A 27,797-nucleotide genomic window follows, 5' to 3' on the forward strand; every position below is an offset into this window, starting at 1 on the left:
CATTCTCTTGATACAGTACAGTCATTCAGTCCTGTGAAAAACTAAGCACATGATTCAGTAGCTTGTTGAACCACCTACAGCGACTGTAACTTGTATTCTGAGCAACTTTATCAGTCTCTCACATTTATTGTGGAGGAATTTTGGTCTGGTCATCTTTACTTATTGCCTGCAAACCTCGATAAACTGAAGCAGTCATTTTTACACACCTCTCCCAGTTCCCACCGCAGCATTTCAATCAGGTTGAGGTCTGTACTGTGAATCACTGCAACACTTTCATTATTTTCTCTTTCAGCCATTCTGTTGTAGATTTGCTGACGTGCTCGGGATCATTGTCCTGTTAAACGACCCAGTTTCATTTAAGCTTCAGACTGCCTTAGACAGATGGCCTCATATTTTAATATTAAAATATGTTACTATACATGTTCTGGGGTGCAACCGAGCAACCCCGCTTTTTTTTTTTGTCAAAGTGAAGAAATAAAATGACCACATTCACCTAATCTGGTGACAATTCAAACGTCATAAACGAGAGTTGTGGTCAAATTGAAATCTAGAGGTTGTTCTTATGTATTTTTAGGCATTTCTGGAGTGAAGTATTTCAATGACTTACGCAGTCATGTCTTACTAAGGTTTGAAGCATGCAGTTTACTGCAAATTGCTTCTGAATTTAACACTGACGGTATCACAGCCAGATGTGGCTGTGATACTTGCTGTTAGGAGTATTAATTTATTTGGGATTAGAGGGTAGGATGTTATCAGAGTGTACTTGGCATGGCTGGATGGCTCAAAGCTGTGAGCAGGGTACCAAAGCTTCAGCTCTGACCTCTGACTCTTTGCCGAGTCTCTGTTTTAGAGCAGAGACCCACAAATCCTGGGTTCTAAGTAATGCTGGTATTTTAATGAAGCAGAGCTGGGTGTGGGGTGCTGGAGGGAGGAGGAGAATCGCAAGGATAAGATAAATAAGGAGCAAAGTCATTTTTACAGTGAGCTCTGATGCGTTTGCAGTGTTTCAGGGTTTTAGTCACACTTCCAGTCAGAGATCCCGAGTCTACAGTAGATCCAGAGTCGACCATGTAGCAGCAGTGCACCTCTGTACATTAACAAATTCTGCAAGATCACATTGGCATGCAGAGACAATAGAAATGTGCATATTTATGCTCGTAATTGTGCATAGATGATTTGTGTTCTCCTGTATCCAAGTGTTCAGAAATCCAAATTTTCCAGATTTCAGTATTCAAATCTCAGGTTTATACAGCAAACGTCTTTCTAATAAAGCAGCTTTTCCCCTGATAAATCCTGCACTTCAACTATCTCTCATGAACAGCTGTCTCAACAAGACTAAACGGCCCCCATCAATTTTCAACAGATGAGTTCACCCTTATATCAAAACACATCAGTTCTCCTTCAGCTGCCTCTCGAACACCCGTAAAACCTGCGCTTACGCTTTAATATTTGGTGGATTACTCGACTCTTCAAAAAGGCTGCTCGTTGTTGACCTGCTATTATTTGTGCTGTTGTCGGTAGAATGAAGTAAACCGCCATCTTTGTGCTTATAAATTAGTGCTTTGGTATTATTAGGTCACCCACAGAACTTTCTACTTACTTCTGTGGATTTATGTAACTCCACATTCCACTTTAAAAGCTGCTGGTAGCGGCGGGTTTATGCATTAATGAGTAAAAATAAAAGACATGTTGTAGCAGCTCAAACTGTAAAAGTTAACAGAACAGAATGTATTTTTCTTAAAGTCACTGGACTTTATTCACTGCTGAAGATGGCTGACCTTTTTCTTATTAATCTTTAAATGACATATATTTTTAATAATTTGTTACATGCACAGTCAGGTCCATATGGACCTGACTTTAAACCATTTTTAAAATGTTATTTCTTTTCACCAGCACAATTGATCTGAAATGAGACTGTAATCAAAGGATATACTTTTGGCTTAAATTTAAGATGCGCGAAAAAATATTGCATTGCCACTTTAAGAATCACAATTGTTGTTGATTTTTTTTTTTTTTTTTTTTTTTTTTTTGATTTTTTTTTAAACCATATGTCCATTTTTTACAGGCTAAAAAAAAAAAATCAGCTAGTTGTTTGATAAGCCTTTTTATAGCCACTTGTCTTTTGTTTCCTCATTATTCAGCACGATAAAAGTGTTTAATTTGTATTTGATAACTCTTAATGAGAACTGTCAAAGAGGTGTTGATGCAAGCGATGGAGGGCTTCATTACACTTGAAACAAAACAGTCCTATCAGAGAGATAGCAGAAACTTAATTGTTGATTTAACCACCACTCTTGGAGCATTCTCAAAAAGAAGGAATGCACTGGCCAGCTCAGCAACGGCAAAAGGCCTCAAAGACGACAGAAGATAATTAAAGTGGAGTAAACAAAATCCCTTTGCACCATTTGGCCAAGCCAAGAGCATTCTTGTAGGCGATAAGGTGTCATAGTCCAAAGTCTGCAATCAAGAGTCGCCTTCATGAATGTAAATACGGAGAGTTTACCTCAAGATGCAAACCACTGATGCTTAAATAGAAACATGAGACATGAGATCAGAGTTTAGATCAGAGAAAAGATCAAAATACTGTTTGAAAGGATTAAATCAACTGGAATGTGTATGAAAACGGTGGCAACAGAACAGTATTTAGAAGACTGGAGGCGTACCACATCTGTCCATCGTGGTAAGGCGGTGTTATGGTGCGGGCATGTTATGCAGCTGAGTCTATCGTGATATGACTGCTGCTTGAAGTATCTGCCCAGATCCCACAAAAGCTATGGTTATCTATATTACAGATCAATAATAACCCATGAGCCTGACCTTAGCTCAACTAAGCGCGCCTGTTTAAAAAGCTTGAATTTCAGCTGAAAGTCCACCTGCTCAGTCACGTCTTGATTTTTACCATTTCAAATCCATTGTGTGGATGTACAGCAGCAATGTTCCTGGTTTTGCTAGTTTCTGGGATAAAAATGAGTAAAAATATTGGCAAAATTAAGTCCACGCTAATGGATGAGGTTGAAGATTTAATAATTTAAATGGTCTGTATTTGTATAGCGCTTTACTTGGTCCCAAAGCGCTTTACACTATACACAATCATCCACCCATTCACACACACATTCACACACTGGTGATGGCAAGCTACAGTGTAGCCACAGCCGCCCTGGGACGCACTGACAGAGGCGAGGCTGCCGGACACTGGTGCCACCGGGCCCTCTGACCACCACCAGTAGGCAACGGGTGAAGTGTCTTGCCCAAAGACACAACGACCGAGACTGTCGGAGCCGGGGCTCGAACCGGCAACCTTCCGATTACAAGACGAACGCCCAACTCTTGAGCCACGATCGCCCCTAATTTAAGCTATAGATATATATGGCACTTTGCATCATGAATACTGTTCAACACACATGCAGTGCCACACGTTATTCCCAGAAGTGCTAACATTAGCATTGCTAGTAAAAGGAACCTTCTTCCTTGCAATGCCCTAGGCTAGTGGCTAATGGCGCCATAACATCTTAGGATGGCACGTAATAAAATGACATAATAAAACTAGGGACCTGCAGTGCTTTCTCAAATTGTTCATTCTGTATTTGGTGGTTAGTTGAACAAAATTCGAAAAAGTTTGGGCGACGTACTTTGAGTCTGACACATGCAGCGAATGCAAATGGAGAACCTAACAGTCGACATTGGCAGCAGCAGCATGAAGAAATTAACATAATGTGTAAGAAAATGAAATAGTGGATATTTAGGTTTTTAAATTCACTATTTATTTTTTTCTGCTTCAGGTGATCTGTCTGGTGCAACGATGATGTCAGTAGACGTGACCAATCGTAACGGCCCTGCCGCTACGCCCCCCACCTCACTCAGCCTTCGCTCTTCACACAACCAGCTCCTCACCAGTGATGTCATCAAACAAGGCTCCGCCACTCCTCCCAAATGTCGGAAGAAGTATGCGCTTACCAGCATCCAGGCCGCCATGGGCCTCGGTGAAGTGGTGCCGCCTTCATCGGCATCATCATCTCCATCGTCATCCCCGTCACAGTCCTCCACTCCCAACAATCCCAAACTAGCAAAGAACGGGGTGAACCAGCTTCGTAAAGCTGGCCAGGACCACAACAAAAACACAACTGACCCTGATTTGATGGATTCAGAAATAGTAGCAGATGACCTTAATGTCAACGTGGCAGAGGAACAAGACAGTCACACTCTTACTAATAATGATCGAGAGGAAGATGCCGACCTTCACCCAGATACTCACAGTGATGTAGAGGCTGAGCAGACGACAGAGCCTGACTTGGACTGTAACATAAACACGACTGTGGAGCTCAAACTGAGCAGCAGCACGGCTGATTTGGACTTTGACTCAGAGGACACCAATGACATCAGCATCTTGTCTGAGAAGGAAATGATGTTAAAAATGAAGATCGAGGAAGATGAGATGGTGGGGGAAGAGGAAGATGAGGAGACGAAGCCTTTACTGACAGTAGACAGTGAGCCCCCTGTGAAGAACCACAAAGTTTCTCCAGGCCTGGAGCTCATCTCTGACCTCCACTCCAACCTCAAGCTCCTCAAATCTGGCAAGAACTCTCCAGTACCCCCTCCTCCTTCCCCACCCAAGCAAGCCAGTCCAGAAGACACTCCCCTGCTCTCCATGGTCTCCTGCCCCTCCTCTTCCTCCTCATCCTCCTCTCCAGAGACGAAGAAGGACAGAAGAACTGGCGCAAAGACAGACTGTGCTTTGAACCGCATCCAGAATCTGAACCCCAGTGACGAAGAGTTGAGCTGGACTACCTTGTCCCAGGAGAGCAACTCGCCAGAGGAGACAGGTACGCACACAGACAGACACACACAGAGCCCATGAAGCCTTAATGCAGTAAACTCTACTGATATTTACAAATATTCGGTGTAGTTTTTATGTGAGTCTTATGTCAGCTACTGTGGTATGTTTTGTTTTGGGGGGTTTTCCCCCTCCTGCTGTTTAGCGGTTTCACCGTCCTCTCTACTGATGACATGTTTCCATTTACCCAGAGTGTGTGTGCGTGCACATCTGAGAGTGTGTGTGTCCATTCATGGATATGCAGAGCTCAAGCATTGCTTAAACAGAATAACAAAAACTCCAGCCTCCAGTAAATCTCCCAGAATCCCTCAGGCACAGGAAGTGCCCTTGTAACCTCATGGGGGTTGGTGTGCCAGATCAGCTGTGTCCTGTTTCCAGCTTCATCCTGAGCATATGTGTGTGAACCAGCCTTAACTTAATGCATAAACTAGCTGCCAATATCTTGGTGTGTTAGATGTTTTTTCCCCCCCTCATCTTAAAGCTCCACAGAAGGGAGCTGCTTTCCTCTCCCCTGTTGCACCTGTATTCGTCTGTATTGATCAGCTACCTTGAGCTTCATCACTATTATGTCTGTGAATACGAGCATCTGATCTCTGCAAATATTAGATAATGGATAACCTTTCCATAAGAACCTGTAAGCTGGGTCAAGAGAAAAGCTGTAGTCTGCTGTTAGTCTAACATAGTTTTAGTTTTAATAACTACAATAATTACCTTCCCTATGTGTGCAAATCCTGAACTTTAAAAATGAAAACTAATAAAGACTAATACTGAACAATTTTAAATAAAAATGTAACTGAAAGAAGCGCATCCACTCTAGAAGTTGACTTAAAAACTAATTAAAATACAGAAAAAGTAATAACTCTGAGACACAGAGTGACTGAGATATTCTTAGTTGTTCAATTTCTGTTCCTCTCATCCTGTAATGATGGGCATAATGATGACGCTGACTAATATTTAATATATAGACATAGAAAAGAAATCAGATGTAGCCCTACTTTACATCTGTATGTTTCTTCTCTGTCTTTGGTTACTTTGTAGATAATTTCTCTGTTTAAACCTTTAGATATAAAATATCTGGGAAAAATGGTATTGTTTAGATTGCAAACAGCTACTCAGTTTTGCCATCTAATGAACTATTATTAATATTATTATTATTCATTGTTACAAAGCTGTGAGGATAAACTTTTGCGTGATATTTAGAGTTTGAGAGTCTCCATCTGTTGCGGGTCTCTTGCTTTCTTGTATTTGCATGTTGGCTACATCTGCAGGTCTCTTCAGTTCACTGTTGTTCTTTGCCAGCGTTATGTTAAAATCTGGGTATGGAGTTTTTCTTTGGGCACTTAAAACTTGTGGTTTAGTGTAAGACGAGCAAAACACATCCGTGCTCCTGCAGAACAGCAGCCGGTCCTGCGACATAACCGTATGGGCACTTTAGTGTTCCTCATAGCTTGTCATATAAACAAAGCCTCCAGATTAACAGAAAGAAGAGGCTGTGGTCTCGGCCGTAAACAGTGCCGTCTTTCTGAGTCGGTGAGTTGTACTGCTGCTTTTTTTTTTTTTTTTGGCTCTCTGATGACTCACAGTCTCAAGTTGAAAGCTCTGAGCATCTGTGTAACTCGTTTCTCTACAAGTTGGATTACCAGCAGCTTGCATTTTTACAGTTTTACTGTCGTGCTGTCGGGATTTCAGGATTACATTTTCATGTGTTCATTTGTCCAGGATTTCATTGTGTATAAAAGCCCATCTAGGGATGTGCATTGCAAATTAGCTAAGGCTATAAATGCTGGCGTGTATGGCACTGTTCATGTTACATACCTGTCTCTATACAGAAAATTAATAAACTAAAGTAACGGTCTTTCAGATCCATCTTTGCTTATTTGCAATGTCATTTAAAAAAGAGAACCAAGACCATGATGTATGTAGTGAGGAGCTCAGTAAGGAAGCAAATGACTAGTTAAATTGTATATGTCACTTTCATCCCCGCAGGCCTATATAATCAAGCACCTTGGCATGCAGACTGCTTATACAAACATTGTGAAAGAATGGGTCAGTCTCAGGCGCTACATGAATTCCAGGATGGTATCATGACAGGATGCCACCTGTGCAACAAGTCTGGTCCTTGCTACTAAATATTCCACTGTCAGCTGTTAGTGGTATTATAACAAAGTGAAAGCGATTAGGAACGACAGCAACTCGGCCACGAAGTGGAGGCAGCAGATGCTGAAGCATATAGTGTGCAGAGGTCGCAGGACCACTGAACTTCATGTGGGTTTCAGCTTGGCTGAAATACAGTGACTAGACAGCTTCATCGAATGAGTTTCCATGAATGAGCAGCTGCATCCGAGCCTTACATCACCAAGCAGTGGTGTAAAGCATGCGACCACTGCACTGTAGAGCAGTGGAGACGTGTTTGCTAGACTGACGAATCATGCTTCTCTGTCTGGCAATCTGACGCATGACTCTGGGTTTAGCTATTTCCAGGAAAACGGTACTTCCCTGACTGCATTAGGACAATTTCATGCTCCAAACTTTGTGGGAACAGTTTGATGATGGTCCCTTCCTGTTCCAACATGACTGCACACCAGTGCACAAAGCAAGGTCCATAAATACATGGATGAGCGAGTTTGACTGCCCTGCAAAGAGACCTGACCTCAACCTGATAGAACACCTTTGGGATGAATTAGAATAGAGACTGCGAGCCAGGCCTTCTCAGTGTCACAAATGTGCTTCTTGAAGAATAGTGAAAAGATTCCCGGAAATACACTCCTAAACCTCCGAAAAGCCTTCCCAGAAGAGTTGAAGCTGTTATAGCTGCAAATAGTGAGCTGACGTCAAATTAAACCCTATGATTTAAGAATGGGATTTCACTCAAGTTCATGTGCGTGTGAAGGCAGATGAGAGAATACTTTTGGCAGTATAGTGTATCTATCCAACTCCTACTTGCCCATACTGTAGTGCCCCCTATCTGCTTTTGTCAAACTCACGTTGACAAATCTGTGTTGTTTTCCCAGCAGTGTGATAGATTCCTCTGTGGGGATTGTGGGCTAGAGGGCTGGTATGACCCTGTTTTCCCACAGCGATGTCAAAACACACACACACTCTGCATACAGAGTCTAAGAGGGTCCTTCAAGCCCTATTTATAGAAGTCTAACATTATCACATAACATCCTGCGCTGTAAAACAGATTTCATGGTACAGCATTCGTGATAGTTTGTGTAGGTAGTTGAAGTATTTTGGGACATGCAACTGTGCAGTCTGTCCAAAAACCAATGCTGATTAGAGCAGCAGTGGAGAACAGTGGAGTTCACCACAAAGAGCAAACAAAATTAAAGTTCCTGCTCTGTTCTGACTCAAGCTAGTAGCTAAGCTAAAGGACCAACAACCATTACCCAGAGAAGTAGGAAACAGTTACTGGCTGTGGTGACAGGGGACAACTACATGTACACCAGTGTTCGGCCAGGTTGGTCCCTTAACTCAAGCACAGTATAACTGAATGGTGATTAGTGCCAAAAAGCAACGCGTGATGCTCAAAGTGTGTTTGAGACAGTTACATGTCTTTCTACCTCTCTGACCCACCTCGTCCTCGCACCTCCACTGGATGAGATGCTGATTTGGAGGTTGCCAGGACAACCAAGAGAGGCTGAAAAAGAGGGAGAAAATAATAAACCTAGAAATTCGATAAGGATGACTGTGCCACATTTTAGCCTCCTTCCATGTGCCCCGGCTGCATGTTTGGCTTTGAACAGGAAAGGGAGGGTAGAGCTTTCTTTTTTTTCTTTTGTTTTGTTTTGTTTTCTTGTTGATGTGGCTGATGCTCTAGATAGAGAGGGGAGAGACAAGCAGCAAACACAGCTCGCCTGCAGGGGGAAACAAACAGCCCCCCCCCCCCTCCGTATAATTCTCCATGTTTGTCTTTCACTCCTGTTTTCCTCAGTCGCAGGCTCTCCATCCTTTTTTTTTTTTTTTTGCTCCTCCTCTCATTCACTCTTTCTCCCCATTTTTTTTTCCTACTGCCTCTCTCGTCACGTCATGTTTTCTCTACCTCTGCCTTGATTTGTCCCCCCTCCTCTCTCTCTCTCTTTCTCTTTCTCTCTCTTTCCCTTCCTCCCTTCCTCTCTCTCTCCCTCCCTCCCTTCTTGGTCTCCTCACCCCCTCTGCTGCGGTGTCCCCCTCACTCTGATCTCTTCTTCCTTCTCTCTCTTTCCATCTCTGTCTGGGCTTCTCTCTTTGGTTACAGCATTGGGTTTTGCTGTATGAGAGGCAGCTAGCTAACTATGATGCTGGGAAAAGACTACATGCTGGCCATTGTGATTGTCAATTACGAGGGTAGGTGCATTTTTACGGAGTTGGCCGGAAGCTGGACTGTTGTCTTTGAGTTTCAATGCTGTCTGAGCATGCATGTGTCTGTGTCTTCCTACATGGGGATGAAGTTTATTTCTGTAATGACATCATCTGCAGAAACAGTCTGGTTGGTTCATGCTGTGTTAGTATGTCAATGCTGGTGTGCATGTGTGGTGTTATCTGCTGAGAAAGTGTGTGTCTGTATGTAAGCTTGCAGCTCTCCCCCTCCCCCTGCTCAACTGTACTCTGGCATGCAGCTGCATGCTAACCGAGGCTATCACAGGCTAACTGCTACGTAGGTCCCCATTTCCACCAGCTGCGTAGGTGCACTTTAACAGCATCAGTGCAAGCACACTCCTAATGCCGTTTCCTTACTTGCCACATCCGTTGCCGAGAGTGACACTGATAACTTTGAGTCATCGTGTAGCCCTCAGACCTTTCCAGCCAGAGATCTCCTCTCTCTCTTTTCTCCTTCAGTGTTTCTCTCTAATTTTGTTTATGCAGATGCATTAATCCACATCCAGTAGTCATCTCATGCTGGCACCCATTCTAAGTCACCATCTTTCCTCTCGCTCACAGCAGATGGAGACGCTCAGATTCTCTCTCTTGTAGTTTTATTTGCTCTGACCTATTTTTCATTCTCAAAAGACTCCAACTCCCAGCAGTCAGTGCACTACCCTAAAGGATGTCCTTATCTCCCAGCGTGTGCGTTTTTCTATATTTTCTATGATTTATGCTCTTTGAGAGTCTTAATAACTTGTGTGTGCACGCATGTGTGTCTGAGTGCCATCACAGTCTGGCCCGACCCCGTTGTCACAATGACATATGGCCTGCTGTCGTGGCAACGGGCCCACTCGCTGCGTTTCATCAGCATGGTCAGCAGTTCAAGAACGCCTTGCAATCACACAAACGTACATAAATACATGCAGCACCAGCTGACCGGCCCCTTGGAGCTTATATCACTTTTATGAGTTGCTACACCCCCAATAGAGTTTGGGATCGTCTTTACTACGTCTGCCACGACATCATCTCCACACAGGAACACAAAGATCCCATCAATACTTCACTCTGTCTGTGTGTGTGCACGTGCATGTGCATGCTGCCAGGAAACTGCAACCTTCACATGAGATGACTTTTAGTCCAAGAGTGAAGAAAAATTAATTTAAGTACTCCATCTCCACAGAGTGTGTGTTTGTGTGCGCGCGTGTGTTTTCAAGGTAACAGCTGTAGCTCCTCTAAATATATCACTGCCCAATAAATTATGCTAACAGACATCTGCTCTGTTTGCTGATGTTGTGTTCTGTTGGTGGAGGAAAGTTTAATTTTCACATAAATCTGCACATGCATACATTCTGAGAAGCAGACTAAAGCACAGATGAGACTTTTGCTGTAGTTGCATCTCAACTTTGGAACAGTCGCCTCTTCACCATTAGGACCTCACCAACACTTGACATGTTTAAAGCCCCCTGTAAGACACATCCTTACTCCTTTGAGCTTTTGACACTCTTTTTAAATTTTTTTTCCTTGTCTTACTTTTTTTCTGTGTTTTCTTGCTCTGATTTATTCCTTTTATTAGTACAGCACTTTATTTATAAGCTCATTTAAAAAACAAATTAACTCTACTAAGCCCGTACAGCACTCAGAAAAGTTTATTTCTGGTTGAAATTAGACAAAGAGACATTTGTGGTGATGGTACACGCATAACCACGATCAGTCAATATGGAGTCTGTGTTACCTTACTTATGTCTGGGACCTGGGATTTTGATGTGAAGGTTTTCTGTGTATTAGAGTTCTTTGTTCTGTATTGTTGATAATCTGGCTTTCTGGTATTTCTAAGGGTTTATGGTTCTTTTTTTCCCTTATTGCTGATACGAGTTCCCTTTGGTGTTGTTTCATACCGTTACTTCTGTGTTCCCGTTCAAGTCCTTAAGCTCTGTAGCCGTCAAGCTCTGTAGCCTTCTGCTTATGATGGTAATTCTGCTTTTTTTAGGTTCTCATGAAATTCTTGTTATCTGTGTCTTTAGTTGCTTCACTAGTTTGTTAATCCCTGTTTCTGTTCTCATTCTGTTTCTTCAGTCTTCTGTCCATATTTCTGGTATTTCTATGTCATTTTCACATGTGTGAGTCTGCCATCTGTTAGTTCTTGTCTTACTTTGGTAGTCTTTTGTCTCTTGTCTCTAGTTTTACTTCCCCTGTCTCGTTATTCTTGATTTGTTGCTGCTGTATTTCCCACCTGTTTCCTTTTCTCTCATTACCATGTGTGTATTTATTGTCGTCCCCTATACTGTGTGCTCTCTTTTTTTGTGTGCTTCCTTATAGTCCTGGATTTGTATTCTTGGCTCCTGTTTAGGGTTTTTTGGGTTTTTTGGGTATTTAAGGAAGACTCAACCATTAAAGCTGTTTTGAGGTCATTTCTTGTCTCATGAGTCCTGCGTCTGGGTCCTAATCCTGCCTTCTCCACAGGGTTTCATGAGTATTTAATTCTATGCACTTTACTGTTACTGAGTATTGCCTCTCTTCTCTCCACTTCATTAGGCTGTATATTGAACAATGAACAGCTTTGTGTATGAAGTTTAACTACTATGTTGCTTTGATTATATTTAACCTATAGCTTTCCAATGTATAAAAATGTGAAGGGGAAAACGTCACCACTATGGGAGAGATGAGACACAATTTAATGGTGGGTGGAGAGGAAATGCTCGCAGGAAGTCCTATAGCTTTGGGAGCCTATAACAGCATAACTGAGAGATCGGGGTCACCTGAAAGTTTTGAGTTGAAAAGAGGATGTCTCTGAATTTAGACTGGTAGATGGTCCACAAGCCTGATAACGGAAGGCTCTGCCTCCCATTCTACTGTTAGAAGCTCCAAGATACCATAGGTAGGATAATTTGGTACTGCAAGGAGTTTAAGGTTAAATTGAAGAACAACAGATCACACACCCATGGAAATCAAGCAGCACGTTTCTCTAAAACAGGGTTCAGTGAAGAAGCTAACACAATTACCAGGGCCAGTGAAGAACAATTCCTCATTTGTGTCACGTTGAATAAACTGTGATATGTTTTAAGTACTGAGTGGGTCACTCATTGAGAAAGTGTCTCAGCTGCTTTAGATGTAAGAGAAATCCTGATATCTGTGTGTTTGGTATTTCTTTTTCTTTTTTTTTTTGCCCGTGTGATATCTTTCATTTAAAAAGTGTGTAGGGCTTTGTTTAACAAATGCTACAGAAGTGCTTTACAGGCGTTCTTGTGCACATGGAGATATGGTTTGTTAAAAGGGACAGCTGCAGCAGATGCCGGTAATCCAGCTCAGCTGTTGACGTAGCTCAATGTGGGTTCACTTTGAATTAACTGTATGGTGCAAAAACAGCCACAGAGACGGGAAGTTTTGGGGGAAACGGAGCAGGAGAATGATGGCCTTACACCCTCCATCCATCCACTCACAATTTTCTTCCACCAGATATTTGGAGTGAGCAGTCATTCCAGACAGACCCCGACCTGCCTCCAGGATGGAAAAAGATTACAGACATGGCTGGTATCTACTACTGGCACATTCCTACAGGCACCACTCAGTGGGAGCGGCCCGCCACTCATCCACAACCCCCTGGACAGATGGAGTCCACGGCCCTGGGTGACCACTCAGCCTCAACAGCACGTAAACCTTCCCTGGGCTCACTCAGCCCCTCACCCACTCCAGACCACGAGGTGAGGGACATTACAATAAAGTGAAAAACATCACTTTAGGTCTGTGCTTTCAGCTGCTTATAAGAAATACATGGATCAGACTTCACATTATGACCACGGTGGATGTTAATTTGACACGTACCACCTACCTAATTGTTACTGCAGACCATGTGCACACACCATGTGTCTTTCCTGATGGCTATGGCCTCTTTCAGCAAAAATGATTCAGGGATGGTTTGAGGAGCACAACAACGAGTCTAAAGTGTTGACCCGGCCTTCAAATTCCCCAGATTTCAATCTAATTTAGCATCTGTAGGATTTGCTTGAGAAATGAGTCCGATCCACAGAGGCCCCACCTCACACAACTTACAGGACTTAAAGGATGTGTTGCTAACATCTTGGTGCCAGATACCACAGCACACCTTTCTTTTTGTAGTTGAGAATAGATTCTGACGAAGGCAATCAGCTCACAGCATACATGAAGAGATGAAGGGAAAGTAATGCAGTCAAACAATTTGATTTAAAAACAAAGTAATAAAGTCAAACTTTAATGCAGTGAAGGTAGTGTATCTATTACTGGCTACAATGCAATTTAGTTGATAATGAAACTCCTCGACTCTTAATAACAGCTAAGCATTAATAAAACTGGAAATGTCACAGCGGTTAAAATGAAAATGTTTATTTTGAGCTTTGGATTAGCATGAATCAACAAAAGCGCACACAGCACAGAATAGTTATGAGGAAAACTGTAATAACACCTGTGTTGGAAGTGAATTAAGCACTCTGTGCTGCTGTTCTCAGAATAATATGTACATGACTTGTACTTAATGCTGCTGTGAGTTTTTATGAACAGGTATTTTTACAATTTGTATTTATGCAACTGACATGAGGACCAGTCGGTGCTGCTGACAGTTATTCTGTCAACTGCAAATGACGAGCACTTCCCTAAACAAGAGGGGGAAAAATGGATTTCTTGAATCCATTAATCATTGTTGACTCCAATAAATATGGATTAAACAGTGTGTCTTTATTTTTTTAATACCTCTGTGTTTCCATGTGCTTACAGTCATGCCAGGCCGAGATCTTCTTCAGGGGGTCGACTCGCTCGGGCAGCACCACCTCTGACAGCTCAGTGGAGCCTCTGTCCACTCACGAGCCCACACTCCCCACATGTGGATTTGTGAACAGCTGTTACTTTGTAAGCCACCGTCGTTTTTGTGTTACATTGTACTTCACAGGAGTCTGTGATGTTCATCACGGTTTGCAAGAGTTATTTTCACGCTTCCATGTGCCAGTTTTAAACGGCGCAGTGCATTTGTCTGGGTTTCAATGTAGTTTTATTTAAATGTGCATCAAGGCAGCTGGGTAAAGGGAGTGAGAGGGAGAGCACTGTTAACACTCCAGTCTGGTAGCAGAATACAAGAACACTGAGCCGATCAATCAGTCAATCATGTAGAATGATGGGTGGAAATGTAGAGAGGAAAGGAGATGGATAGAGAGCTGCCCCATGTAGATAAAATATCGATCCAGTGAGAATGGACTGATGTTGACAGATGGATGTGCCTCAATCTGATTCTGGCACATCCATCTGATGCGATCGACCTCCAGACTGCTCGAGTATCACCCAGCTGCACAAAAGCTAAAATGGCAGACGGACCAACATGGTGCAGCAGGATGTCACTAAACAGAGTCTCATCATTCTCTCTCTGATGTCTCTTTAGCCGCGCTCCACGTCTCTGCAGGGTGTGGATCAAGAGTGTCGCTCTCAGCGTCACGAAGATGAGGAAAAGGTAGGAGTCCCAATCTGCCCTCAGACTTGTAGCATCTTTTTTCACTTTTTTCTTAGTTCTGTAAATAATTCCTTCTGCACCCGTACGTGTATATTACTGTATTTGACTCCTTGTATCATATATAGAGCAGTCAATAAGTGTTTGGACTCTGACACTGATTTAACCTTGTACTTCAGCATGCTTTCCCCCATAAAGACAACATTTGACAACCAGAGACTCACCCCTCAGTTCAGAAGAGAGCTCCTAGTAAGCTTTCAAGGGGCAAAGACTGGGAACAAGTGTAATGGTCATTGGACATCAGCTGCAGTCACTATAACATCTAGTATTATAGCGTTTAGTAGTGTGACTTTTATAATGATTTTCTAGTTATATTGATGTCTTTTTCTACTTTTTGTCATCTCTTTGCACACTTTCAGTGTAATTACTGTATCTTTGTGCTGTAGTAAAGCTTGAAAACAACAGAAATGGTGTCACGGTCTAAACACTTGCTGACGGGTCCTGTATGTTTGTGTCGCTTACATTCTACTAATCAAGAATCGACAGATTCTCAGTAGCGAGGTGAATGTTCAATGGGAGCAAAACAAATCGGGGAAAACCCGGAAAGTCCCGTTGGACTCTTCTTGGCCCTTTTACTTTTATTTAGGAAACGTTTTGCTGCTTTGCTCCGTATTGCAACACCGTCTGAGTGTAGAGTAAGCTGGTTAGCTAACAACATTGTTCTGTCTTTATCCCCTTGCCCCCCTCTCCACCCAACCTTTGACTCCCAATCCTTGACCCGCCACTGTGTGTTTGTGTCTTAACGCCAAATATAGAAACAGGTGTGGAGTGAATTTGGCGGAAAAATTGATAGTGAAATGTGGAAGGCAAGTATAATGCACTCGGTGTCAGTGAGTCTTGTTCTTGGTCTAACCTCACCAGCTATTTGAGTGTGTGCATTTATACATCCTGTGCTAAAGTTCACTGCCTGGGCAAAAAGCATGCGTGGCTGATGCTTTAACATAAAAATATCTGCACAAACCGCAGCCTTTGATCATGCCTGATGTGTAAGAACATGTCTGTTTACTCGACTCCAGCGACACATTAGGTTGTTTCTTTCTTTACATACGCCAGTAATATATTTTCATCTTTCTGTTCTGGTGGCACAGATCTGACTGCGTAGTCACACACACCAGTGTGTGTACATACCACATAAACCTTTTTCTTTCTGAATGCAGCATGCCCCATTACACATAACACACCAATGCCATTTATCCATCCGGCAGCAGCATTCGCTCCACACTTGGATGCATGCTGGCATTCACGCTGAAGGGTCAGAATTTACATCTATTTCGTGTCTTGTAGCGCCTCTACCACAGGAGCTTGTGCCCCATGAATTTTATAACGGGTACACATAGGTGTTTCAGTTTATAGCGGTAATATTTTTGGACATTGCCACATATCTCGCTGGAGCAAAATGACCAGCAAGCCTGTGAAAATAATCTATTTTTTAGGAGGACTGAGGAAGAAATACAACCACACGAGAAGATAGAGTAATTTTTTTTTTTTTTTTTTTTTAAATAGTAGGAATCCATAAGGAACATCCATATTAACATTAAAAGGATAATGCCAGCTCATCTTCTTGTTGTTAAATCTGGATGTCTTCATCAGAATCTTATCTGACTGCACTTACTCCTGTTGGATCATTCAGTTTTGTTTTCTTTTTTTAATTCAGGAGAGTGTTTCAGTGACAGAAGACACTATCAAAACAATCAGTTTATATTCTCATACAGTATTCCAGGTTGCATGTGTAAAAGATGCTCTAGGGTGGAACCCCTGCTGGATACGGAGGCTTATTTTGCTATGATTTTCACATATGTGCATCAGGACCTGCAGGCAGCCACAGTGAACCCGGACCCCAGTCTGAAAGAGTTTGAGGGTGCTACGCTTCGCTACGCGTCACTCAAGCTAAGGTAAAATACAGAAGACACACAAATCCATCCAGCTTCTGTGCATGAATCTCTGAAAGCCTCCAGAGCTGCAGTTATTAAACAGATTGTCCTGTATTTTAATCTCTTCTTTGTTTCTTGGCGATTGTATTGAATTAAAGTGTAACAGGTTCAGCCAAAGCAGCCAGTTAGATCCTCTCTTCAGGAAAAGGGTCCATGTTCTGCTAGTGTATCGCCTGCTTGTAGCTTCTGTAAATTCACACATCAGACAGAAACCTTGCTAACAAAGCAGCTAATAGTTTTCTCATGTTTAAACTATTTCCAGGAGCCGTCCAGCAGCAGAAGAAGAAGAATCCAGCAGTATTAACAGTGACCCCGAGGCAAAGGTAAAACCCTTTTTCTAAACTTTATATACATGAAGGTCAGCATTACGCACTGGCCTTCGAATGTCTTTATAATGTGTGGTCTTAGACACAGGACAGGCTGAATCAGGTGAGGTTGTTCTGTAGCTGTTGCCTCTATATTTAAAAAAAATGGTATGAAGTAGGTTAAAAGATCATTTTAGAATTTAAGTGCCAAACACGCTACTTTTTATAAAAGTACTTCAATTTTTTCAGTGTCTAAAGTTCGTCATTCCAGACTTTTACTCTGCTTGTCTAATCCTTTAAATGGTTAAAGTTACACTCGGCTTTCCAGCACTCATGATCTGCTGCTGTTGTTGAAAGAAGAGAAAGCTTGCCCCCCAGTGGTGGAAGAGGAAAATACAAGTGTGCAGTGGTGGACCCTCTTTAAGCATCCAAACCAGAAATTCAAATGAGACATTTAAGCCTTTAAGGAGTCTCAGGCTCAGTAAAACTTACTACTGTGGAGGGTGGCATTCATTTGCAAAAGGTCACCTTGGGGTATAAATTAAATTTTAAATTGCAGTGTTACTCACACCCACTGCATTCTGTCATATGCTGCAGCAGATTCCAGTGAGACTAAAATAAATGAACACAATCCACAACAGCCACAAAATGTACGGACAACAAAGCACAAAAAACTTGTACACATTCATTACATTTATGCATGCATGTACCTATGCATGTTGTATTTGCACACTATCATATATACTGTATAAGTTTGTTTGTTTTTTTTTCATTTCCCACCCAGTTTCGTGAGGTAGTTATAAGACGTATGACAGTTTTTACATATCATCCCTTATTTTGATAGACTGAGAGAAGAAAATTTGATTATTTTGAATTAAACACGCTGATACATGCCCAAGATACATTGCCTTAAGTACATTTATGGAGTTATTTATCATTAAACTTTTGATATAGTCCCTTCTTAAGGTCATGTGTAAAGTTATGTGTTGTAATCTAATATTGAACCTACAAATATCAATATAAATTGGATATATCAAAAGATTTGCTAAATTAGATTTTACAGTAAGTGAAATGATACGATACTTTTACAAAGTGTTACATGTGCATAAATACAACAAATGGGTCATTTTAGCCTTGCTAGGCATCTTGGTGACATCATGAAACCAGTCATAGATGAGAACCGTCAGCAGACTAAGATGTAGGAGGATTTCAATTTTGTTTTAGTTCCCAACTTTTTTCCTCATTTGGTCTTTTTTGTACCCACTGTTGCTTCTGATTCCCCTGATGGTGGTGGTATTATTACTATTATTATTAATAGTAGTAGTAATATTATTATTAATTGTTAAGGTTCTGAAAAAGGTTCAAGGTGTGTTTGGCTCATCAGAGTTAAAACTCGGTGGGTTGGTTGGTGTCCCAGCCTTCAGTCCTTAGGCAGCAGTGACACTGTGATGAAGACCAGACACAAACACATGCCTGCAGCTCAGGCTTTTGATATGGCAACACGCTCGCACACTCACATGTTACAGAGAAGCAAATCAGCCATTGCTCTTTTAAGATTGGAGCGATCATTTTTCTGCCTACAAAAGAAGAATTTAATTACGTATTAGATCTCACTCTAAAGCAGTTTCAGCCTAGCATGAGTGGAAACACGACTGCGTTAGAACAAACTTGCCACGAGTCAGTTTAACTGTGACGGTCTCTGTCTCCCTCCCTGACCTATATAGAGTGCAGAGTGCTTTCTGAACAGACTGCAGAAATCAAATGAATACTTTATGAGAGCAGAGGGACTGGTCTCACTCCTCTCTTTGTCTTTAACTTTCTTCTGTTTTCTTCATCTGTTTACTTTTATCTGTTGTTTGTTTGGTTTCATCTTTAAGAGGTTACAAGTTTCCAATCTCAGGTGTGTCGTTTTAAACAAAGTGACGCTACCGTTAAAGGTAACGGGAGCATATGACCTTTAAACTTGCTGTCTGTGTACAAAAAAGTTACTTTACTTTTTTGCTATTAAATTAATGTTCTTCACTTAATAGCTTTTAGTCTTAGTTGTTCTTCAGAGTGCTTTTTTCCCCTCCTTTCTCTGATTCAAAATCAACTGGTATGACAGAGTAGCAGCAGATTGCATCAACATGTGGACAGGCAGGAGACTGACCCTGAGACTAACCCTGCATGGCTCACTCTTCCACACAAGCCACAACTGCTAAAGGCAAGCGCAGCGTATTTACTGACACAGCCTGCTCTTGAGAATGATCCATACACGTGAACCATTCATTGTCCATTACAGCAAGCTTAGAGGAGCTTAGAAAATATTAAAGTGATGCAAGATGTAGAGCAGTCCAGAAAAAGACAAACTGTGTCCTGTACAAATAGAGGACATTCAGCACTAGTGTTGAGAGGAGGTAAGAAAAAAAAGTAACAGCAAACCAGCTGCTGGCAGCTCTACAACTTTGTAAACCTTATGCCTCATAGTGACAAAACGGCATTAATAAGGAATGGGATTGCTGGAAGGAGAATATACCCAACACGTGTCAGCGTCACGGTTCGGAGCTGCCAAGGGATCTGTGATTCCTAAAAGAAATTTCAATTTTTTAGTCCTTCAAATCTTGGATGCCCTTCCACTTCCTTGTTTTCTTTATATTTGTTGTGTATGATGGTGTGATCATCTGTTGTGTGCATTTCTTTCAGTGTTTCGCCGTGCGCTCTCTGGGTTGGGTGGAGATGGCCGAGGAGGACTTGGCTCCTGGAAAGAGCAGCGTCGCTGTTAACAACTGCATCCGACAGCTGTCCTACTGCAAGAACGACATCCGGGACACCGTTGGCATCTGGGGAGAGGTGATGAAGACTCTCCTGTTTAAAATAAAGAGCATCGTGTTTGCAGCTTTTAGAAGGAGAGGAGGGGAATGCTTAGGAAGATGAATCGGAAGAAAAGCGTAAAAGAAAGAAAGGAGCAGCACCAGTTAGCGTGGATAACTGCCTCCTGAAATATGGGGAAGTAGAGCAGTGCTATCAAGTCTCTGCGGTGTGCTTTTATTTAATGTGAAGCGACAGAATGGACAGAGAGGGCTCGATGCCTCTTTTAATAACCTTTCATCTCCCAGCACCCTCTTTCTAGGGTTTTATAATTTATTTAGAGACCTTCAAAGCTAGAGAGCTCACACGGACACACATGTACACACGGATAAATAAATATATGCAACAGTTGTACTGAAAGCTGCTGGCATTTAAAGGACTGTTGTTTTGTTTTTTTTTTATTTTTGCTGTGACTCTCGCTGCAGGAAATAAGGATTGCATATTTTTATGATGAGCTCTGAAGGATTTGTGTGTGTTTGTGTGCCCAGGGGAAGGACATGTACCTCATGCTGGAGAATAATATGTTGAACCTAGTCGACCCCATGGACCGCAGCGTGCTTCATTCTCAGCCAATTGCGAGTATCCGAGTTTGGGGCGTCGGCCGGGACAATGGCAGGTTAGTGGGTTTTTTGTTTGTTTTTATTTTTCCCTTAAATTTGACTTTCTTTTTCTCGTCTCCATGAATAATTTACAGTGTGTATAAAAGCACGTCTCACACTGTGCTCAAAATCAATTCCCTGGAATGTAAATGTTCAGAGAGATTTCTGTATATTTAGCGGTAATCTGGGTCCTGACTCATTGATGTCAGCATCCTTTTGTTGTTTAGCGTTTCAATGCTTCGGCTCATAAGTCGATGGCGAATTTCAAACACTCGCTTAGTGAAAGGTCATGGGAACAAATGAGGGCAAGCAGACAGGTGGCAGAGTTAACGTGGAGAAGAGGGGGGAGTTGGTGATTGATGAAGGGGAGCTAATGTCAGATTAATTCATCACTACAAAGTCGAGGATGACACAGAGAGTGGCCTTTATTCTCTTTCACCACAAATCCCCACCTGACTGTCTGTCCCTCGCTTTCACCGCAGCTTGGCTGGGCTTCACTGACATCATGCTGTCACTGTACCCGACAGCTTCTTGGTTTGAGCTTCCTGAAGTAAGAATGAGATAAATATTAAAAGAAAAGGAGCCTTTTTCTGGGCATATGAAGGTTAAAATTAAGCCATGGGCAACCAGCAGAGGACGCCGTGCACTGCTGCAGCATGCACACTGCAGAATGTAGGTTATGAGGCACAGCCGGGTGACTGGGGACTGAAACAGTTGGTGCTTATTGTATAATTCGAGCTGGCACACACACACGCGCGCGATGACGAGTGTACTCAGGAGACGGGATGAGGCTAAAAGCTTTTTGGAATATGCAGAACCTCACAATCCTGTTGCCTTGAGGGTCCGTCTCTCTTCTTTCATTCACAAACACGCAGTCGTAATCGCGCAGGTGTCGATGTTATTCCGTATAATAAAGCTGAAAAGCCCTCCACCACATGGACCACAAGCAATTTTTTCCCCCTCTCCAAATACTTTATTGGGATCTGTCACATCTACATATGGCTGGATCTGAACAGTGGGCTGCAGCAAAGGGAGGAGGAGAAGAGGAGGTGGTCAGAGGGAGGGGGATCTGGCAGGAGAGAGGGAGAGGGGAATGAGGCTGCCAGAGGGGGAGGCATGGTTAGTGCTCACAGGGTGTGGAGCAGACAGGTTGAGGAGAGCGCGCGTGCAGTGCAGTTCGGTATCACCAGAAATTGATGGTGTGAGTCTGTAAATACGACTGCCGGTCACAGGATTACCTGCCAAGATAGGACGACAGACCCCTGTAAGTACATTTAAACACCTCATCCTCACTTTTGGAAGCATCACTCCTGCTCTTATGTTTAAAGTAAAAAGAAAAGGAGAAGAAACCACAGACGAGAGGCCTTTTGGAGGGAGTTTTTTTTTCTTTTTTGTTAGATGTGTGTAATTGGAGGTGCTTATCACTACAGTTTTTTTTGTTTTTTTTTTAAGGAAAAATACTTGTTTACTCTCACGCTCTTTCAAAAGAGCCCTTCTGACATGTAATGGAGGTGATTACAGGTGAGGCTCGTCTTGTTAAGGGTCTGTTTAGGTGCAGAAGTTTAATTAAGAAGCTTTTATTTCGTGTTAAAATGGATTTTTAAAAAACAGCGAGAAGCTCCAAACTGTGTAATTCGTGTTTGTCTACGATTAAAAATGCAAGATAAGAATTTTTTCAGTGTGTCAGCAAAGATTAACTCCAGTTTAGATTTTAAATTAACGACTACATGCTGGTGTAAGTTTATGCAAGTTGTTTTTGTTGTTGTTGTTGTTGTTGTTGTTGTTGTTGTTTTTTTTTTTTTTTTAGCCCAGTTTTTCTTTTGTTTGTACGAGTCACGGTCTGTGAGCATGTGGATTGTATTGAAACCTGCACAGAGCTGGGATTTTCCCCTCTCTCTGCCTCTCTCTGTGTCACACACCCCTGTTAAGTGGTTGTGTCAGCACTGGAACCGTAGCCCCCAGAGCCCTCTCTTCATGTGCTGCGAAACTCATTATCACCACCGATTACACATCCTCACAGCAACCTTGACATTTTCAGGGGCGTTGGCATGATGATAAGATTATATTAGAAATGAGATATCATTCCCACTCTCTCTCCCGCCCCCTCTCTCTCCAATCCTCCTTTGACTTTTATGTTCTTCTCATCTCGGGGTCTTTTATTCTGCTCTCGTCTTTAGGCTTTTATCTTTATCTTGTACATTGTTACAATTCACTTCCAATTTTCTCTCCTTCCTTTTTCGAGTCACCCACTCTCTTGCTCTAGGATTTTATTTTTTTTTAATTTTTAAATTTATTTTTTTATGTGGCTTAAAAAAAGCTTCTTTCGTTATGTCTTTTAAGGATATGCAAGCCTTCAGCAGGCTAACTGTACCCAACCTGACTTCTCCGTCACCCCGAGTCCCTCTCTTCATCCATTTTCTCTCTTTTCCTTTATATTCCATATATATTTTTAGTTCAGAGTAACTCTGCATTTAAGATCACCTGCAGTGCTGCTGAGATCTGTGTGCATATATACGTGCATTTTACCGTACCGCCACTAAAACTCTGTTGGAGAGAAGGAGACAGCAGGAGAAGTGAATATGTCACTCAAGGTTAATTTTCTATGTGAAAGTGCATCTCTTTGCAACCTTTTGTCACCCGGCAATAACGCTCACTGGTGCAATGGATTTTTTTCCCCTCCCACTAACCGGTCTTCCTTTCCTTCTTTGCTTCCTTGGATACAGAGAGAGGTAAACGCATTCCTTCCTTTTCAGTCTGCAGTGCTCCTCCTGTAGAGTACCTCTACATCATTTTATTGTTTAATTTCCTCTCTCCGTCTCATTTTGTTTCATCTTGAAAGTGGCTCTTGATGTACTCTGTACCACTGCGTGCATGCATTCAGACATGGAGGAAATGAAGGTCACATCCCCTGTCCTTGTCTGTCTACAAGTATTTTTTTTTTTAACTTTGTTACACACACACACACACACACACACACACACACACACACACACACACACACACACACACACACACACACACACGTAAATAGGAATGTCTCGTGGAGAATCTCCCTGAGAATCTGCATCCAGGAATCCTGTTAACCCTCAGGCCTTGGTTGACTATTACATCTCATATTGAAACACAGCCTGAAGGGAGTTATTTACATTGGCTTATGTCTTTGTGTGTGTCTGTGTGTGTGTGTGATGCGCTGGTTTAATTTGCTGCAGTTACATTTCTTTTTAAAGTATCCCGTGTCATCATCCCTCTCTCCATCCCATCTCTTTCCCTCCTCCTTTTTATTCTTCGTTCCTTCTGTTCAGCTGAGTTAAATTGTTTTCGGCTCCAGTGGGCCCAGGGGAAAGTTCTTTCCTGCTGTTACTCTATTCAACTCCCTCTTGCATCACGTTGCTCTATTGATCTTTGGGGTCCATTGTCGTCTCTGCGTGTGTGTGCATGTGTCCGTCCTATATTCATCCCGCTACAAAAGGTCACTTCATCTCTCATCTGTCTCCAAGACCTGTCAGTCTCAAAAGTAGACACACACACACATTTTTGTTTTAAAATTTCTCCAAGTAGCACCAAACTCATCCAGCAAACCTCATCTCCATTTGTGAATTTGTGTTTGTTTTTTTGTAAAGCAACTCTGTGTTTTCCTCTTCTCAGGGACTTTGCATATGTGGCGAGGGATAAAAACACCAGGATCCTGAAATGTCATGTGTTCCGCTGTGACACACCAGCCAAAGCCATCGCCACCAGCCTGCACGAGATCTGCTCCCGGGTGAGTTGTTCAGGCCGGAGGAGGTTCCAGACACAGGAGGCTAACTTTGGGATTTTGGCAGATGGATCTGATGAAGCTAGCCAAGTAGTTGGACAAATGTTTTCCCTCCCACTCAACATAAAGGCTCACGGAGAAGAAAATGTAGTGTTGATGGATTTTAATTTTTTTATTATTTTTTTAAAAGCACAAAATTATTCAGCACGCAAGCTCATCTTAAAACCCATAAAGCAAAAAAATTCATCTGTAGTCATGGTGCTGAAGAAATGCTGCAGTGCTTTATCTTATTTAACATCCATCACACAGTCAAAGCACACTCCCAAACACAGTTACCAGCGAGCTTTCTCTGCTCTGTTTGATGAATACAGGTGAATTCAAACAGGGCTGAAAGGAAGGTATTCAGACAGTATTCAGTTTGTTGTCTGCTTTGAACGTTTAGTTAATGGACTGTCCTCATTAAAAGGCGAACTTTATATTCAGCGTCTGAAAAGACCTTCGAATGATTTCTTCATTTATATGCAGTCGAGATGAAAATATTTTATTTTTCAGAAGGTTTAACTAATTCTCGCCTCTGAAGTGTTTTTAGCTGAAAATGTAGAGGAGCCATTCCTCCCCCTCCATATTCGTCACACCCGATCTAACAACATCCGTTTTTATTTTCCCCCTAGTCAGTCTGTGTTATAGAAAACTGATAAGAAAAGCGTTGGTTGCTAATAAAGATTTATTTTGATTAAAGTCTTTAATCCAGGGTTCGTACAGGTGCTTGAAATCCTTGAATACGCTTGAATTGTAATATTGTCCTTTCAAGGTTTGAAAAGTGCTTGAATGTCAGATGTGGTGCTTGAAACTGTAGTAACTCTAAGTTACTGTGACTCAAACATAGAAAAATTGGATCTTTAATTTTCCTCACCTAATTTATTTAAAAGCATTTTATAGCATATAACACCTTTAAAAAAATGGTTCGGTTCACATTTAACTCCAGAAAATCATAAATCAAAAGATGGATCTTACCTGTCCACAGATTCAGGGTGAGGTAACTGCTCTTTTAACTGTTTGGTGTCTTTGCTTTGTTTGGTGTTTGTAGAAATGGTTTACATGAGCTTTTAGCTGAGATTCAGAGGTTCCTGTGGACACTACTGATGTCAGCACTTATATTTCTGACCTCTTCTTATAAACGATTAAACGCTTTTGCCCCCATTTTTGGTGGTGTGGGTGCAAATGATCAGGCAGTTCTCAGACATTCAGACATTCTCACAATAAATCAGATAAGATACTGCAAATAATAATTTCTGCATTTGTGCGATTGAATGAATTGAAAATGTGTATGCAATGACATCGTTTTAAAGATTTGGCCTAAATAATTTTGGAGTGAATGAGCCCAAACATGATGACCTAACTAGTGACACATCAGCCCCTGTGAGCCACACACACACACGCACGTATGACTTTGCCGGTTTCAGCTGAAACAGTTTCAGTGTTTCAAACCTTGTTCCAGAGTTTTTAGTTCACCATTTAGAAGAAAATAAAAGACAGATCTGAATGTTTAGATGATTAGATTAGATGAAAAATACTCAAAGGATAAATGCAATTGGTTTATTATTTTGTTACATAAGTTTAAAAAAAAAAGTTAAACAAGCAAGTCAATAAAGAAAAAGTTAAACAAGTAAATAACGAAACAAGCCAAAACAAGGTAAGAACGAAAAGTTAACAAGTAAATGAGGAAAAAAGGTAGAGGAGAGAAAACCCCAACAATCCCCTCTGAGCAAGCACTAGGCAACAGTGGGGAGGAAAAACTGCCTTTAAACGGGCAGAAACCTCCAGCAGAACCAGGCTCAGGAGGGGGCAGTCAACTGCTGGGACTGGTTGGGGGGGTGAACAGAGGTGGAGCAAGACGAGGCTGCATCAGGTGAGGAAGCAGTAGCGTCCCTCCTCCGGAACAAACGGAAGCATTTTTTCTTCTTTTTCATGCACTTTTCCACGAGCGCTTTTTTCTCCAGGATGAGGGTTCTCAACTCATCAATTGTTTCGGTGTTTTGCTTCTCAAGTTTGTTGCATCTTTGTTCCACCTCTTCTAATGTTGCTTGTTTTTCTTCAAGCTTGTCTTGGAGTTGTTTGGATGTTGCCTCCTGTATCAGCTTGTCCTTGTGCATGTCTGCATTTCTCTGTTGTACTTCTTTGTGCTTGTCTTCTAACTGCGTATTTCTACTCTGGATTTCTTGGAGCTGCAGGTCTTCGTGTATTTTGTCTTGTCGCTTTTGTGCCTGCATTTCAGTGTTTTTACGCTTAAAGTTATTGAATTCCAACAACATTCCCTTAATGAGCTCTGAGTTGTTTCTCGCCATTTGATCGATCCTTTTCTGCATCTGTGAGCATCGTTTTTCCTTTTCTCCTTCCAGTTCACTTGTTTTGTCTTTCCGTTCAAAAAGGGTGAGCTTCTTGCTCGAAAATGAAATGACCAAAATACATGCAGTATTTCTCTGCAATTACAATTGCTGTGTATTATTGTGGCGTTTGGTGCAGTTTTCTTGTTTTGTGAGGTTGTTGTTTTTTTTCAAGTGGAGATGAATATCTCTAACAACTTGATGTCTTTTTTGAGTTTGTGCACTATACGCATATAAGGCAACCATTTCCTTATTCAGTATTTTTGTGTGGTGCATTTTTCTCTGTTTTTACAAAAGGGGAACAAAGGACATTTAAGTCAACCTGAGATTATTTGTTTTAATTTTTACATGGTCTTACTGAGGTGATGCAAAGTGAAACATGCATTCATTTTTTTTTTCTTTTTGGTAATGTGCTGGAAAAGCTTGAAAATGGACTTTGAACGTGCTTAAAAAAATACCTGAAAAATGCGTAAGAACCCTGTTAATCCAGCATATAAAAAAAAAAAAAAAAAAAAATGACAACATACGTTTGATGTTTTTAAGTGGGCTTTGTGAAAGCAGTTTACTTGCTTCGTGACCGTCGTGTGTGTGTTGCTCGGGAGAAAAGGCTATCACTGTGTTGGAGAGAGGAGTGTGACCTGCTTAATTTGTGTGTGTGTCTGTGTGAGTGCACTTCTGTGCTCTTCAGGTGAAATGAGAAGACAGCATGACAGTATCAAGGGTGAAGCATTTCCAGGTTTTTGTGTTTATGCTTTCATCTCCCTCTCTCACCCATCCTCCTGCACTCTCACACGTTCTGTTGTTTTTCGGCTTTGTCTCTTTGCTCTCCTCCCCTGTGTCTCTGTCACGGCATATCACTTTAGCTTTTTTTCTTTTACATGCCATTTCCTCATACTTCTGTATCTTCTTTTTGCTTCCTTCTCTAACCCTCCCTGCCTCTCCTCCAGATAATGACAGAGAGAAAGAATGCCAAAGCGATGGCAGGAGGCTCCCTCCATGACAGGATGCAGGCAGGACTCGATCTCCCTTTACAAGGTAGGCTTCATACATTACACAAAGCAACTCATTGTCTGTCTGTCTGTGTGTAAGAGAGAGTAAATGTGACAACTGTCTTGCGTCAATAGACGCACGGGGAATTATCATTTCTGTGGCACTGAGGATGCGTCCAAACTGGCCATTTGGGAGACTGAATGTGTCAGAAAATAGCTGGCTTTTTATCGTAATGTCCTTTTTAGTTAATGAGAATTTATAACAAGATGATTTAGGAGAGATTTATTA

The 27,797-nt window shown here is 41.8% G+C and overlaps 1 protein-coding gene across 4 annotated transcripts in view; it reads left to right on the forward strand.

Annotated features, from left to right (window-relative positions):
- Positions 1–27,797, forward strand: part of apbb2b (amyloid beta (A4) precursor protein-binding, family B, member 2b) — a 54,666-nt gene that overhangs the window by 18,719 nt on the left and 8,150 nt on the right. For 3 of the 4 annotated variants that reach the window (XM_084931349.1, XM_084931351.1, XM_084931350.1), the window contains exons 4-14: positions 3,780–4,820; positions 12,629–12,873; positions 13,919–14,050; positions 14,574–14,642; positions 15,455–15,505; positions 16,506–16,591; positions 16,893–16,953; positions 19,618–19,764; positions 20,271–20,398; positions 24,027–24,141; positions 27,467–27,554. In XM_084931349.1, coding sequence (XP_084787475.1) covers positions 3,780–4,820; positions 12,629–12,873; positions 13,919–14,050; positions 14,574–14,642; positions 15,455–15,505; positions 16,506–16,591; positions 16,893–16,953; positions 19,618–19,764; positions 20,271–20,398; positions 24,027–24,141; positions 27,467–27,554 — 2,163 coding nt within the window. The remainder of the gene's footprint in view (positions 1–3,779; positions 4,821–12,628; positions 12,874–13,918; positions 14,051–14,573; positions 14,643–15,454; positions 15,506–16,505; positions 16,592–16,892; positions 16,954–19,617; positions 19,765–20,270; positions 20,399–24,026; positions 24,142–27,466; positions 27,555–27,797) is intronic. The other variant, XM_084931352.1, reaches the window with a different exon arrangement.

This window comes from Perissodus microlepis, chromosome 6 (genome assembly GCF_051167445.1).
Source record: "Perissodus microlepis isolate ML-2025 ecotype Zambia chromosome 6, ASM5116744v1, whole genome shotgun sequence".
NCBI lineage: Eukaryota > Metazoa > Chordata > Actinopteri > Cichliformes > Cichlidae > Perissodus > Perissodus microlepis.